Source organism: Octopus bimaculoides, chromosome 5, assembly GCF_046866305.1.
Source record: "Octopus bimaculoides isolate indiv1 chromosome 5, ASM4686630v1, whole genome shotgun sequence".
In the NCBI taxonomy this organism is placed as follows: Eukaryota; Metazoa; Mollusca; class Cephalopoda; order Octopoda; family Octopodidae; genus Octopus; species Octopus bimaculoides.
This window is the reverse complement of record NC_142932.1, coordinates 50,251,147-50,268,646: the sequence shown is the minus strand read 5'-3', so window position 1 is coordinate 50,268,646 and position 17,500 is coordinate 50,251,147. Positions and strand designations below refer to the sequence as shown.

The window sequence follows — 17,500 nt, the reverse complement described above, 5'->3', positions numbered from 1 at the left end:
AAAACTCACCCTATCGCCAACGAAGTAAAGTTGCTTGCTTTCCAGTCTTGTCTCCATATAATCAAATAGCCTTAGATAAGTTTCTTTGTATTTGGCCTTAAGCTCCTCCTTTAATAAATAAATAAATATATATATATATATATATATATATATATATATATATATATATATATAAAAGATAATAAGAGTGAAAAAACTACAGAAGGCTTGTGTTACATGGTTAAAGTATATATTTAAATTATGTCAGAAAAATGTTAGAAAAATGTTAGAAAATCTATTTGGTATCTAAACATTGTATTTTGAGAAATAACCGGTTTCGTGTTGTCTTTTCAAATTTCTCTACTTCATTGTGTCGTGTTCGTTCCAGTCTACCAAAAAGATTTTCTAACATTTTTCTGACATAATTTAAATATATACTTTAACCATGTAACACAAGCCTTCTGTAGTTTTTTCACTCTTATTATCTTTTATACATCCAACTACGTGCTTTCACAAACAAACTTTCTCATATATATATATATATATATATATATATATATATATATATATATATGGGTTAAAAAGATTGTTACAGATACATAGATATCTATACACACACACATACATGCATACAGGAATTTGAACTCAGAACACAAAGACAGACGAAATATCGCTAAGCATTTCGCCCGGAATGTTAACGATTCTGCCAGCTCGCCACCTTCGTTTAGTCCAACAAATCGACCCAGCACATAATTTTTCTTACGTCTGGTATCTATTCTAATGCTCTTTTTGCCGGATCGTTAACTTACGAGGACGTAAACAAACCAACACCCGTTGTCAAGCGGTGAGGCGAGGGTGGGATGGATGATGAGATGGGGGGAGACGAAAATACGCGCGTGAATCCAAATCTGGTGTGTTGCCTGGACCAATAAATTCCTCTGGTTTTTCGTTAAACGAAATACCTGATCTGCGCACGCCACATCTACAGATGATAGCAATTATCCGCACATACTCGCGTGCGCGAACACACACGCATGGACAGACAGACAGACAGTCAGATAAATATACGGCGGGCTTCCACGCAGATTTCGTCAATCAAATTCATTCATAAGCCGTTGGTCGGTATGAGTCTATTGTAGAAGGCCCAACGTGCCACTCAGTAGGACAGAATCTGAAACCACGTAATTGCAAAGCAAGCTTATTAACTGCACAGTCATGTCTGCGTTTTAAATCGAAACTGCATACTCTGACCTGAGTACCAAGAAGCACGACTAATTTTTATTTATTATGTAATTATATATCAAACTGAATGTTATAGATATAATTATACAATGCGCTTTATAAAAACTTATCTGGGTCAAAGTCACATTTATATACCCACACAAACAAGTTACATAAATATATCATATGTTAAAATGAAATATAATACACATGCTCTTATATAAGAACTATTTTGACTATCTAAATACACAAAAGCCGTCAAATTCATATAAACACACACAAATATATACCCATATGCAAATATATAAGATACATCTGTATTGACTTTCTCACTGGTAATGCCTTTCCCTATTTATGCACAAATATATTCTATTCCCAAGTAAATTACACTTCACGTTCGTGGCTCCAATGAAGCTATAAGGTTATACTCAGGTACTCAACTATGAGTCCACTACATCTTATAGCAGAAGCAGCTATAAGCTAATGAAGTTCTTAACACAATCGTTTTTTTTTTCCATTGTCATTTCATTTTCTTATTACCTCTCTATACTCGTCTAACACTTCGTTCTGTTCTACACCAGGTTATTAGTCTCACAATGCCTAAGCGAAATATTAAACACGCACACACACAATTCAATTCATCACCTGGATTTCGTAATATATTAAAGAATCAATGAAGTTAAGTACTTGCCTTCATACTGTCCGGGGAGAATTTAATTTTAACAAGGCTATTAAAAACATCCAAGAAACAATCTATAATCTCATCAATCTTGAAGCATTCGTCCTCATTTTTACCGTAGAAACCTGAAAAATATTAAAAATTAAAACATTAGCTGAGAATAAGTTCGGAGGCTTTGTGAACACGCGTGGCTTAGTTGAAAGAGCATTTAGTTCATTATTCTGAGGTCGTGGGTTGAATTCCTGGACTGTCGGCGTGTTGTGTCCTTGAGCAAGGCACTTCATTTTACGTTGCTTCAATCTACTCAGCCGAAAATAAATACTCGCCAGGGGCTGGTGCAGCCCTCTCTCCATCCAGCTGTCACATCGTTGATGTTTAACAGCGCCAAAGATGGGAGGACCGGTTGATAGAATATCTATGTTTGCTTGTAACGACAGAGGTATCTAAGGCTTAGCACTCCGTCGGTCACGACGATAAGTGTTCCAGTTGATCCAATCAAGGGAGCAGCCTGTTCGTGAAAATAACGTGCAAGCTGCTGAGAACTTCATTGACACGCGTACCCTTAACGTAGTTCTCAAGGAGGTTTAGCGTGGCACAGAGTATGACAAGGCTGGCCCTTTCAGTTACAGGCACAACTCATTTTTGCCAGCTGCGAGGAGTGGAGAACGTGAAATAAAGTGTCTTGCTCAAGGATACAACGCACTTCTGGGAATCGAACCCACGACCTTACGATCCTGAGCTGAATACCCAACCAATAAGCCTAAGACAAATAGCGAAAGCATAGTTACATGTCCATAAACCTTGTGAATGAGTACTGCTCGTTAGAAAATTTGTTTGTACTTAAGTTAATCTGGATATACTTGGGAAAATGTAGAAGTTCTGGCGGTTACAAAGTCTACCCTCTATTCCAGTGTTTTTCAAAGTTTCTCATAGTGGGGGAGGGAAGGCGAGGACTGAAAGAGGGGAACGACTAAATTTCTATGGTTGATAAAATAAAAATGGTTTCCAACTTCTAAAATTTGTCAAAAAACATGACTAAGATATAAGAATTATATGGATACAAATACTAATTTGTTCTTTCATTACTAAACAGGGAAAGGATGGTAATTTGATGAACTTGTTGGTATGCCGGACAAATTGCATTATTTGGTTACGGCAATTTACGTTCTGATTTCAAAGCTGACGTCAACTTTGCCTTTCATCCTTTTGGATGAAAGAATTATAAACAATTAATAAAAAGGGAGTGGTGTCTCAAATTTTCACTGACTATTTTTGTGGGGATGGAGCCTAGTGTTTGTCATTTTGGAAATCGCTGCTGTAATCAACCGTCATCCATTTAAGCCAACAGTGGTCTCAAATTTTGGAATAAGGCCAGCAGTTTCAAGGGAAAGGGTAAGTCGATTACACAGACCCCAGTGCTCAACTGGTACTTATTTTATCGAACCTGAAACAATGAAAGTTAAAGTCGACCTCGGCGAAATTAGAATTCAGAACGTAAAAACGGACGAAATGCCGCTAAGCATTTGTCCTTTGTGCTAACGCTTCTGCCAGCTCGCCGTCTTCATTTACGCTCATTCTACTGGTATTTATTATATCAATCATCTGAAAATTGGAAATCTGTGTGGACTGATGTATGCAGGATCTGATCTCACTACTATATGTGAGTAAATTACTTACAGTAACGTGTCTTTGTTTCACAACGAAACCACTTCATCTATCCTAAACTAGGGACAAAAATGTTCCGCTGTATGTTTGTTTCAACTACCAATTGTTGTTAATTCCTTTCCGGTAAGCTGCTAATAATGTTTGCCTAGAAAGCTATGAGTATCACAGAGTCGAAATTTCTTTTTTATTAGGTCCCAAATGATCGCCATGGAAGTAACATTACTGCGTTGCAAGATATAACTAAGCTGCATAAATATAATTATGTATATAATATTTTGAAATGAGAAAAATATAAACTGAAATTCTAAATATAAATTTTGATAACTATATTTATATTTATTTATTGGTCAGCAGAGAAAGAAGTACCTATGACCTTTTACAAGGTTACGGATACTACATCCTAGACGAGTGAGTAGAAAGGAAGAAACATATCCTCAAACTGGAGACCTGGCCCAAATGCAATCAGTTGGGCCAGACGGGGACTCCGCTAAAAGACACCTAATGTTCTAAGTGGTAATATTGATCTCAAATTTTGGCTCACGGCCAGAATTGTCGGAGAAGGGTAAGTCAATTACAGAGATGCCTGTGATCAACTGGTACCTATTTATCGATCCCGAAAGGATGAAAGGCAAAGTCAATGAAAAAAAAGTTGACCTCAGCCATGATTTGAACTCAGAGCACAGAACACCAGAACAGATATCATGAGGATTCTTTTCGATGCTTAAGGTCCAAAAAGTATTACAAATTTTCCTAGTTTAAACTACTAGCATTTATTGGTTAAAATACATAAACGCTTTTTAAAATTTATTTTCTAAACTTTATGCACTAACAGCACATAAATAACTCGGGTGTTTGGATAGGGACGGTCGGACCCCATCGCCGCACCTTCTTGCAAATAAACTTATTATCTAACATTTATTTTAATTCTGTAATCTCCACAAATTCGACAGCAAAAAGTGGAGTCATTTTCATAAATGAGAGCCCTCCCCCCCATCCTCAGTCGAAATCCTGACACCGCCTATGAAATACACCAACATATTTATAATCTGACCTAAATTTTATATGCTCGAAAGTGCAGTGCTTGGATTAAAAGTATGTGAAGCATTGCTTTAGAAGCTGTGTTTGTACGCCAAACATAGTAGGCTAAACATAGTAATGAATACGTCTGGAAACAAAATAGAATATTAATTTCTTCCATGCATCAGAAGAGAAATAATGCCTTTGAATCACAAGTTTTTAGAAAATAATGAGCGATTCATTGGCTGTTCAGTCAGAAAAAAACATTTAAAATGGATATATATATATATATATATATATATATATATATATATATAAAGAGAGAGAGAGAGAGAGAGAGAGAGAGAGAGAGAGAGAGAGAGATAGCATGTCGAGAAGATTTAGCTAGAAGTCAGGGTGTACGGAGCTTGCGAGTTCATAGAGGCAGTAGACGATGTACTTTGTAATGCAAAAGCCACTTACTATTTTAAATTTGATGTTGATTTTTTTTTAAATGTCAAGGGACTCAGCCCATCTATGGGATGATATCAAAGGTAGAATATGAATGAGCGATGAATGCTAACACATCAAAGAGGTCATTCTGGACAAAATCTACTCCACCATGACCATCATTATCAAGGTGGCGAGCTGGCAGAATCGTTAGCACGCAGGGCAAAATGATTAGCGGCATTTATTCCATCTTTACCTTCTCAGTTCAAATGCCGAGGTTGACTTTGCCTTTCATCCTTTCGTGGTCGATAAAATAAGGAGCAGTTAATTACTGGAGTCGACGTAATCAATTTATCCTCTCCCGCCAAATCACTGGTCTCGTGTCAGAATTAAGACAAAAATTAAGGTAATGAGCTGGTAGAATTGTTAATGCGTCGAGAGCGACATTTCTTTCACCTCCTTATGCTCTGAGTCCAAATCCTACTGAGGTCAACTTTGCCTTTTATGTTTTCGGAGTCGATAAAATAAGTACAAACTGAAGTATTGAAGTCGATGTAATCGACAAGCCCCACTCCACCCCAAAAAACTTCAGGGCTTGTGTCTATAGCAGAAAGGATTATTATTGTTATTATTATTATTGTGTTGGCTGTGCCTCTCTTTATCTAAAACACCCGTTGCTTTTGTTGAGAATTTTTTTTTTGTTAAGTCAGACTTTGTGCATTTCTTTGAAAAGGGGATCCAACTGTGAAACGATGGGACAGTAAGTGTAGACCTTATGGGGCACGTTTCGTATTACAAAATATTTAGCATGGCGTTCCCAAAAAATACGAATGCAAATAGACTGTATGACATAGGAGACATGTCTCTTGCCACTACCACATATACGAGCGAAGGCCTCCCTCCACTTTTTATTTTCTTACCACCACAACCACCAACGCATCTATCAGCGGCAGAAGTTGTAGTGATGTCGGATATGGATGTCGGAGACTCATTAATGAATGCGAGATTTTCAACAGCAGCAACAACAAAATAAAAATAATAACAACAAAAATTACTAGAATTACGACGATGACGACAGCAATGGTAACAACAGCAGCAGTATTTGTAAACTTTTTTCTTTATTACCCACAAGGTGCCAACATAGAGGGGACGACACAATGAATGTGGGGAAGTAATGGGATGGGGATGAGTAATAAATAATAATAGTAATAATAATAATAATAATAATAAGAAGAAGAAGAAGACTCCGATATATTCAAGACTTCGTTATAGTTATCCACGGAACAGGAAATAATATATAAGGTCAGGTTTATAAACTTAGCAACGCCGAGATACACTGCTAATTGTATCGAAGCAGTAATCTCATGTTTATGTTACTGATCTTAAATAATTTTCTCGCTTAATTATTAACCAAACATTTTGGATATCATATGGGTTATTGTGATCGGATCGCTTATCATTTTTCATTTATTTTGAATGCTTTACATTAATTGACGTTCCCGAGTAATGTTGGGTAAACTGCTAGTAAACAATAAATAATAAAATACTATAATATGAATAAATGTCATAATTTTTACAATTTTTCTTTTTCCAAAGAATTTTTCTTTTTCCAAAGAATTTTTCTTTTTCCAAAGAATTTTTCTTTTTCAAAACAAATTTTCGACGTCCATTCCGTAGTGATACAATTTGGGGATCTTTTTTAAAACGGGGGCCACATTTTTCATTAACGAAACACTTTGAAACTTGGAACACTGGTAGAATGTGTCATATAAAACATCTTTTTCTCTTAGTCTTCTTAAAAAAAAAAGAAATCCATAAATTATTCCATGTTAAAGTTGTCGTATTTCTGTAATTTCAACCAATCACTGACGTCCATTCAGCCGATATACATTAAGTGCCGACTACATAAACAAACGATTCTGAAACAATTAACCCTAACCCTAACCCTATCTCTAACCCTAACCCTAACCCTAGGGTTAAGGTTAGGGTTAGGGTTAGGGTTAAAGCAAATTTAAAATGAAAAAAGCTAATAAAACGAAGGTATGGAGATTAAATACGCTTTACATCGCTTAATGAGCCAAAGGAGTAAATCTAAACAACTGAATACTTGTCAGTGATTGGTTGAAATGATCGAAATAAGACAATTTTTTACATGAAATAAATTCGAATACAAAAATATTTTTCTGTTCTATAACACAAAATAGATAAGTATACGAAGTTTGAAAGTCTTTCGGTACCAAAAACACTACGTAAAACATTAATGAAAAATGTGGCCCCCGTTTTAAAAAAGATCCCAATTTGGCATGAATTACGTATGACGGACATTCAGTTATATCCAGTTTCACCATGGCCTATCTTATACCATCCTTGTAATCTTGTAGCCGCCCCATATGTATGGGGTTTGTCATGACACATGCCCAAGACCGTTTTTAAACTGCAGTATTTGTAAACTGATTGGCAAAGGTTTTTAACAGTGACACCAGCAAGAGAAACAACAACAACGTCTCCGTCAATAGTAATAACAACGGCAGTAGCGACAGTGAAAACGGGAGCAGTAATCCCTACAAAGACAACAGCAGAGGCATGCTGGCAAGGTCTCCTTTGCTGGAACGTTTTCCCAAAAAGAAACTGTACAGATTCACTGAGGAGGCCCAGCAGACCTAGCTGGAGGATGTCCGATTTAGAAAAATTGTGGGATAAAGAGCTACTCGGGCTCCTCTGTCTGGAATCCTAGCTGGAGTGACTACACCAAAAAAAAAGGTATTTAGACACGTTTCTTTAAAACGTCGTTGTCTGAAAACGGCGACGTGCATACACTGGAGAGGACTCTCCAAAATATATCGCAAACAACCATCTCGGAGCAGCTTTGTCAAAGAGACAAATCGTGGAAAGTGAGTTTGACAAGCCGTGAAAAGCGAGACAGCTACCACGCCTAGTCACTGTCAAGAAAATTCTGAAGATGTCACACCGCATACCCAGTCCATCACTCAGCGGGCATTGACAACAAATGGTGCACCTAACCAGTTTCACAGAAAACGGAGGAGCAAAATCTCCAGCCCAGAACTTGGCCAATACAAGACGGTCAGAAGGCAATGTAGCATTTTTGATTTGAGATGTTAATTTAATTACTTTCTCCGGTCGCATGGCGTTTGCAAAACCGGTACTTTGGATTTGTTATTCGATTTTTATTTGTGGTTCATAGCAGTGGTGGTGGAAATTTTGGGTGTGTTGAATCGACAATTTGAAATTTCGTCTTTCAATTTTCCGTGCTAGTTGTTGATATTTTGGTTGGCACTGGTGGTAGTGGAGCTTTCACGTCTTTTTATTTGCGTTTTTTTTTTGACATTTCTATTGTTGTTTATACATTTCTGTTAACATGCAGTAATAGGAAATGTTTAATGTATTGACTGTAGGAACAACTAACTTACCCCTGGATCTTCGAAGCCATATTTTTACCCATAATTTTTAATCGTAGTACTAAAACCATCTAAAATTCGACTCGAAGGGGTTAAATTTTCCCAAAGCGGACTAGCTTTAGCGGACGCTTAACAAAATGGTAGAACAAAAACCAAAATTACTCTCTTCATAATAACAAAATTCAATAACTATTCACAAGTTCCAAAACGACGCATTTCTCAAGCAAGCACAGGGCGCATCATAGTCATGTGTTGAGAAAGATACTTTGGGTTTGAATAATTCACCCTTGAAAACATGACTGTTTCGTTCATCACCCTTAAGCAAACTTTATTCAGGGACCTTTTGAGTGGAACGGGCTCCTCGACATGAAGAATTCTAACAGGGCCCCACCTGCAAGGTCATTCGCTGTTTATCGTGATATGAGATCACCATGTCGCGCCCATATGGTTGTGATGCATGTTCCAGGAGTACTCTTGTCAGACGGATAGTCGTGATGAGTATATTGGGCATTTTATATTTGTAGCCCAGCATCACTTTGATGGCGTGTGCTGCTCTTTCATTCAATAATAGAAATAATAATAATAATAATAATAATAATAATAATAATAATAATAATAATAATAATAATAATAATGATAATAATAAAAAGAAATGGAAAAACTTTCAAAATACAAAGACCTGGAAATAGAGATAACTCGAATGTGGAATCTAAAAACAGAAACAATTCCTATCATAGTAGGTGCCTTAGGTATAATAAAAAAATATTCAGACAAATACATAACAAAAACACCAGGACTTACAAATATATATAACATACAGAAAATTGCACTACTGGGTACTGCACACATTCTACGCAAAACACTTTCAATACAGTAAACATAAGAGCACCACAGCAAACCACAGCACATACCCAAGGCGCACAGAGCTGCGCTCGGTAGTGAAGTGAAAGCACGTTATAAAAATAAAACTACTGAATAATAATAATAATAATATGGCTTTTACATGGTCTTTGAAGATGGTCAGGAACTGACTTAAGTTTTGGTATTTTGGGGTTTATAGAAGAAAGCAAGTCTTGAGGCTTCGGTAATAGATATATGTAAAATGAGAAATGTTTCAGACAAATGGACATGTTGGCAGATAGTTAAATTGATTAAATACTTAAAATGCAATTATAAAATTACTTTGAAATGATATCTTTCATGAGAATTATCTATCTAGAAACTCATATCTACTATAGTCACAACATTGCTTTCGTCAGTAACTTTGCTATTTGCTATTCATCTGAATTACATGTCTGTCTGTTTTATCTATCTATCTGTCTGTCTACTTAGATGTTTGCCTCCTTAAATTTCTGTTGACTTTCATGCTCGTCCTTCTGTCTGTTTACCTGTATGTCTGTCCCACTATCTACTTATATGTCTGTCCATGTATCTCCATAAGTGTCTGCCCAGTCACATATATTAGAACAGTGTTTAACAGAATCCTTTTTAATCCATAAACCTCTTAGTTAAAAAAAAGTGTACTTCACTATAAACGGAGAAAGTACACATATTAACAGTGATTTTAACTTTTAGCACCAGACCAGCAAATTGGTGGGAGAGGTAAGTCGATTACAGTGCTTGACTGATACTTATTTTATCCATTCCGAAAAGATAAAAGGTAAAGTCGATCTTGGCGAAATTTCAACTCAGAACGTAAAGACGAGCGAAATACCGCTAAGTAATTTTCCCGACGTGCTATCGACCTTGCCAGCTCACCACCTGGCACAGCATATTAATATTCTAAAGAAATTTTAATTCACATTTTAATCACTTGTTACTTATTCGGTCCCCATTCTGAGGTAAAACCATATGCACTTGAGAAACACTATCTTTCGTAGAATGTCTCCATCTGCCCAAAAACCCATCATATGATCTCCCCAAGTTAAAATAATAACACTCAGTAAACAAATGCCCAAACAAACGTAGCAGGGCATCAATTAGTTGAGATTTTATGATATTTGTAATCAAAATACACAACGTTCCTCTCAGATATTTTGCGTCAGTCATATTGTTACTTACCAAATATTAATTAAATTAATTTTCCAAATGACCCAATTGCTTTGTTCCCATATATAAAATGTACTCAGATAACATGCTTTATACTTACCATATGACTTGCTTAAATAGCGGGCGATTGCTATGCTCTGAGTAAGGACCGTCTTGTCATCGATTATCAATATAGGAAGAGCTTTTCCAGGTATTTCTGTAAAGAAATTATGTATGAGAAATGCAAATTAAACCAAATAAGTTTCGTTGCTGTTGTTTCATCTCCAGCTCTAATCGAGCGTACTTATGATCAAAGGTTTTCTAGCTAGTGAACATTAGGACTTTTATTCAAATGCAGCGTTTTTATTCTGCATTTCTAGAACTATTTTGGGGCAGGATTCTGATTTAAGCACCCTGTATATAAGCCTTCATGACTGTTTTACTTTTTAGAATTTTCTAAAAATTTGTCCGAATTTGTGTTCTACACATGAGAATTCACACAATTTTGAAAAAAAAAAACCCAAAAGAGGGATTGAAACAAAGAATGTTAACCCTCCAGCCTCATAAATCTTAAAATTTCCATTCATTCTCGGATTTTTTAAAAATCAGTCTAAAATACGGAAAGTCCGAATTTTTGCTTAAATTCCAGCAATGGACCACCCTTGGGTGCATCAACATTCCATTAAATATATTAAGATTTTGAGAAACAACAATACATGTCAGAGTGGCAAAGAAACGAGGAAGGTATCAGGTGGTCGTGAGATGTGCTAAAATTAATAATAGCTAAATTGCCCTTAAATCACACAAACAGACAAAATATTTTTTGTTTTGCATAATCGTATGAATTCCCTTGTGTAGAAACGAAGTTCACAAAATTTTTCTGGAAATTTCCAAAAATAAGGAACTTATGGGGTGCTTAGACCAGAATTCCGCTTAATTTTGTGTATCTAGAATATATCTAGAGTTATATGAATGTATTTCTGCCATCGATTTCTTGTCGGGGCAGCAGAATTTCGGATGAGGCACCTAATACTTTACGAAAAAGGAAAAAAGGTACTTTATTTGTCAACCTTGAAGAGATGAAAGACTAAGTTGAGTTCAGTGAGATGGGAACTCAGAGAATCGATTATATATTATAATTGATATAATCGATCATATTATTGATCTCAGCCAGTACTTGACTGAAGACAGTGAATTAGCAGAGTCATTAGAGCGGCGTATTAAATGTTTTTCGGTGTTTGTTTCATCTTACTAGGTTCTCAGTTCAAATCCCACCTCGAAAACCAACTTTGCCTTTCGTCCCTTCGAATTCAATAAATTATGTATCAGTGAAGTACTAGGGTAGATTCTCTGTCTGTCTATCTCTCTGCAATCGGCTATATCAGTGTTTCTCAAGATGAACCACATTACCCACCCTACGTGACTCATTTTAGTGCGGTGTAACATATTCTGGTTGGGTGTATGCTGCTTCAGAATGGGGCGTAAGAAAGTAGAAAGTGAATAAAGCTTTCATTAAATCTTTTTTTTTGTGTATATATATATATATATATATATATATATATATATATATATATATATATATATATATATATATATATATATATATATATATATATATATATATATATATATATATATATATATATATATATATATATATATATATATATATATATATTTAGCAAGCCGGGTAAACGTTTTGAGTTCAAGTACCACTGCAGTCGATTTTTGCCTTTCATCCTTTCGGGGTCGATAAAATAAGTACCAGTTGAGCACTGGGATCGATATAATGGACTTCCTCTTATCCTTATCCCCAGAATTGTTGGCCTTGTGCCAAAATTTGAAACCAATATATATGTATATATATGATATATGCTAACTTTGTCAGTATTCTTATAAAGCATAAGAATACTGACCTTTGTCATGATGAGTTGGACGCTTAATCCGAAATTCCGGATTATGACCAAAGGCGAGACAATATTTGACGGCTACTTTATTTGATCGTCTCAGAAATGAAGGGGCTGGGATAATTAAAGAAAATTACCAGCAAATGAGAAAGAATTATCTTCAGTCCAGTTGTGAAAAAAAAAAAGTTTAAATTAAACACACTCCCTGGTCCGTAGGGAAGAAACGAGTCTATGAGGAGAGCGTAGAATGGGAGCTAACTCTAAGTCACTAAAATTAGTAATCATCTCTTTTTCAAATCACACTCTAAAGTTTTTGAAAAAGAAACGCTGAATAAAGTGATGCTGGATTCCTTGGATATAGCAAGCAGATAAAATGTTTACCTGCTCGAACAGGATTGATAAGGGGCTAAACAATAATGACGACGACGATGTCAATTAGGAAAAACGTTTTGTATAAAAAGAAAGATGGAAGAAAAGAGAAGCCCAAACAACACAGGAGATGCCAAAATATTCCTTTCTACTATTTTAATAATAATAGGTTTCAAATTTTGGCACAAGGGCAGCAAGTTTGGGCCAGGGGTAAATTCATTAATTCGACCTCCCCAGTGCTCAACTGGTTCTTATTTTATCGACTGTGAAGGGATGAAAGGCAAAGTCGACCCCCAGCTGAATTTGAACTCAGAATGTAAAGACGGACGAAATGCCGCTAAACATTTTGCATGGTGTGCTAATGATTTTGACAGCTCTCCGCCTTAGGATAATCTATATTACTCTGCTCGTCAAACCAAGTGTTCGAGTGTTTACTCTTTCAATAACCATAAGCTATGGAACATAATCGAAGCCCAAGTAGAAATTTTTGAGAGGTTTCACTACAAAACGATGTTACGAAGAGTTTAAAAATTTTGTGCACCAAAATAGGAATGCAAACATTTATAGCAATCTCCATAAGTTCGATTATTAGCGATACTTTCTTGCATTGGCACACAATCACAAAGGGTAGGGTTTTATCGTTTGAAACATCCTAGAATTTCTTCATCTACCATGTAGGTGATGAAAACCTAAAGTCGGTCTCGACCGGATTTACACTTACAGCGTGAGCGGGTATAAATAAATATCAGGCTAAATGCTTTGCAATAAGTTTGACACTTTACCATTCCTGCCATGCCGAGAGTTTAGTAAATTCCAGTACCTACGCCTGATATTTATTTTACCGCCCCCAATACCGAGACGACGAATTGGCAGAATCATGAAGAGTGTCTTACAAAATACTTTGTAGTTATTTGTTTGGGATCTCTTCAGTCAGAGGTCAACTTTATTTTTCAATCCTTTCAGAGTCAATTAACTAATGAACCACTCCAAGATAGTGGATTGGACAAACTATTTGACAAGCGTTGGACAAAATATCTTGCGGCAGTTATTCTGAATATTTACGTTTTTAGTTCTCAGAAAGGTGTGATGAACTTGTTAGTATGTAGCCAACAAGATGACAACTTGTCAGCGGTGTAGCAAGGGTTCTTAACGCTCGGAGAAGCAAAGACAATTTTGGTGCTTCCACATTAATTAATTCGCATAAGAAAGAAGAAATTTTAGGTAATTTCACACTGGTGTCCGAGGACAACTGCCAGTGATTTGATAACGAAGTCACTCGGGATCATTCATCGATCCGATGATGCAAAGAAGGAAGGGATGTGAACTTAAAAATGAAAAGAACCATAACTCGTACTACGCTCTACAAATCGAAATATTACTGAACTATTATTGAATACTTTCGTGTTGAACAAAAGAACGTAAAACCTGAAACGGGGACTTCTTTTATCACTGGTGCTTAATTTATCGACCCCGAAAGGATGAAAAGCAAAGTCGACCTCGGCGTGGGTGGGGGAATATTGCTAAGCATTTCGCCCGTCGCTCATAAATATCATTTAACAGTCTTACGACAAAAGATAACAACAACTCTATAAATGTATTTTATATAAAGTCACAAACGTAGGAAGAGGTTGGGGCGGTAGGAGCGGTCCGCCTCGGGCGACACTTTTGGGTCTGCTGTAGGCAATATGTGTTCAGAACCTGTCATCCATTTGTAGTTGATAAAAATATCCTACATACCAAATAAACGTGTGGCTTTGTGCTTATGCAATAAATAAATATATAAATAAAGGAATAGGAATTTTGAAAAAAAAAAGCATTTAAAACATTCTTTGAAGGTGCACTTTTAGTACAGACGTAGCCTACTGGATGAGACTAGAGAAAGAGCTCGCTCCCCAACCACATGGTTCTGGGTTCAGTCCCTCTGATGGCATGTTAGTCTTGCACTATAGGGCCGGCCTGTGAGCGGATTTGCTAGACGGAATGTGAAAGAAGCCTGTCGTGTATACATACATACATACATACGCGCGCGCGTATGTGTGTGTGTGTGTGTGTGTGTGTGTGCGTACGTACGTGTGTGTGCGTGCGTGTCTTTGTGTTTGTCACTCACCACCGCTTGACAACCGGTGTGTGTTTCTTTACGTTTCTGTAACTTAGTGATCCGGAAAAAAGAAACAAATACCAAGCTTATAAAACATAAAAATGTTTAAATAATAAGTACTGAGATCGATTACACCCTTCAAGGCTTTCTCCCAGCATGGCCGAAGTATAATGACAGAAACAAGTTAAACAAGATTTGAGCAGAAAAAAAATAAAAGGAAAACAAAACAGATAAATTACATGTCAACAGAAGCGCAGTCGTGATTGTATGGTAAGAAGTTTGTTTCCCAATCACATGGTTCCAGGTTCAGTCCCACTGCGTGGCACCTTGGACAGGTGTCTTAGCCTCGGGCCGACCGAAGCCTTGTGAGTGGATTTGGTTGACGGAAACAGAGTCTATCGTATACACACACACACATATATATATAAGGATCTACTTTTCGTAATGGGATAAAAAACCAACGCTGTGTACAATATAGAACATTTATATAAGACCTATTTATAAATGTTCTATATTATACACAGCCTTGGTTTTTTTTATCTCATTATGAAAAGTAAATCCTTATATTCACACGCTGATATATGACCTACGTTGGACTCCCTTATTCGTATAATCTCCGAACATGGAGCTTAACAATAGTCTATCCATAGCACTTACTCAACATTACCTGAACCCTCTAGGTCTAATTGACACCACTATCGCTCATAACCCCTCTCTCTCTCTCTCTCTCTCTCTCTCTCTCTCTATATATATATATATATATATATATATATATATATATATATATATATATATGTGTGTGTGTGTGTGTGTGTGTGTGTGTGTGTGATAACCACTGGTAACCGCTGTTGGTGTGTTTACGCCCCAGTAACTTAGTGGTTCGGCCAAAGAGGCCGATAGGATAAGTACTATGTACCAGGCTTAACAAAAGAATAAGTACTGGGGTCGATTCATTCGACTAAAAATTCTTCAAGGGAGTGCCCCAGCATGGCCGCAGTCTAACGACTGAAACAAATAAAAGATACGTTTTTGCAACAAAACCGATTATATTATGCTTTAAGGATTAGCGTATCTACTTACCTGGCTTGTGATTGGCCCAGTCTGGAAACTCATATCTTGTGTCTTTAAACTCCTGTTTAGCGGCCGCTAAAACGACCCGTACAATTTCTCCACGACCTTTAACGTTGAAGTATTTCAATTCGTATTTTACCATGGTTGATATTATAATATTAATCAAGAACAAGTTTTAAAAAGCCAAAGGCCTTCAAAGAAGCATATAAGGGATGGAGATAGTTCTTTAAAGTTTACTCTCTGTCTATTCAGCTAGACTGCTGCCTCTTGAAACGAGCAATCACGAATGAAGCCGCACAAACGACTGAATGACGTTAAATGGTTGATGAAACTAAGCAGCAGTCTCTGTATATATACATATATATATATATATATATATATATGCGCGAGCGTGTGTGTGTGTGTGATATGTATTCATGCAATGACCGACGCACACAATCGCCGCACACTCCCCCCCCCCCATACACACACATACACGCGCGCACACACACAAACTGAAACTCCCACCACCAAACTCACTCCTATCACTACTGTTGTCACCAGGGGAAAACCATCCTCGCACACCGACAACCACCGCCAAGATCGACGCCTCCACCACCATCCTTACCACTACAATGCTTTTCTATCTCCTTTCGCTACCTCCCCCCACTGCCACCATTCTGATAAAACATCGTAATGCAAGTTTCTATGCTAACAGCATGCACACATGCGCAAATGCAAACCTATCTATCTATCTATCTATCTATCTATCTATCTATCTATCTATCTATCTATCTATCTATCTATTTATCTATCTATCTATCTATCTATCTATTTATCTATCTATCTATCTATCTATCTATCTATCTATCTATCTATCTACATACGCACAAACCACACAGACTCTCTCTCTCTCTCTCTCTCTCTCTCTCTCTCTCTCTCTCTCTCTCTCTCTCTCTCTCTCTCTCTCTCTCTCTCTCTCCTCTCTCTCTCTCTCTCCTCTCTCTCTCTCTCTCTCTCCTCTCTCTCTCTCTCTCCTCTCTCTCCTCTCTCTCTCTCTCTCCTCTCTCTCTCTCTCTCCTCTCTCTCTCTCTCTCCTCTCTCTCTCTCGCACAGACGCGCACAAGCATACCCATGCACACACACACACACATACACACACATACACACACATACACACACATACACACATACACACAACGGTGTATATGCGCGTGCGTGAGTGTGCGCGCACGGGCGCGCTTGTGTGTTCTCACACAATGACAAGGTTAAAATAGCTGATAAAAGCGACAATGGTGATGACGATGATGATGATGACAACGACGACGATGATGATGACAATGCAAAAAAAAAGAAAAGAAATTCGATTTAAACAACTCATGCTAACCACTTACAAATGTCACATTTTCCTTTTTCTTCTTCTCCACCTCTCAATCTCTCCCATTTCACTCTACCCCCCACCCCACCCCCACTGCATTTGCGTGTGTGTGTGTGTGTGTGTGTGTGAATATATACACACGCACCACGTTTTTTTTCTCTTTCACATGTCTATAAACATACATTCATACGCATAAACATACGTTCGTACACATATACACGTGCGCATGCGCGCACAAACCCCTCCGCAATTCACATATCCAAC

The 17,500-nt window shown here is 37.0% G+C and overlaps 1 protein-coding gene across 1 annotated transcript in view; it reads right to left on the bottom strand.

Annotated features, from left to right (window-relative positions):
* Window positions 1–17,010, bottom strand: part of LOC106870956 (glutathione S-transferase) — a 22,050-nt gene extending 5,040 nt beyond the window's left edge. Inside the window, exons 1-4 of the mRNA XM_089352237.1 lie at window positions 15,889–17,010; window positions 10,556–10,651; window positions 1,892–2,004; window positions 10–108 (exon numbers count right to left, since the gene is read on the bottom strand). Coding sequence (XP_089208363.1) covers window positions 10–108; window positions 1,892–2,004; window positions 10,556–10,651; window positions 15,889–16,021 — 441 coding nt within the window. The 5' untranslated portion in view covers window positions 16,022–17,010. The remainder of the gene's footprint in view (window positions 1–9; window positions 109–1,891; window positions 2,005–10,555; window positions 10,652–15,888) is intronic.
* Between the last annotated feature and the right edge of the window lie 490 nt (window positions 17,011–17,500).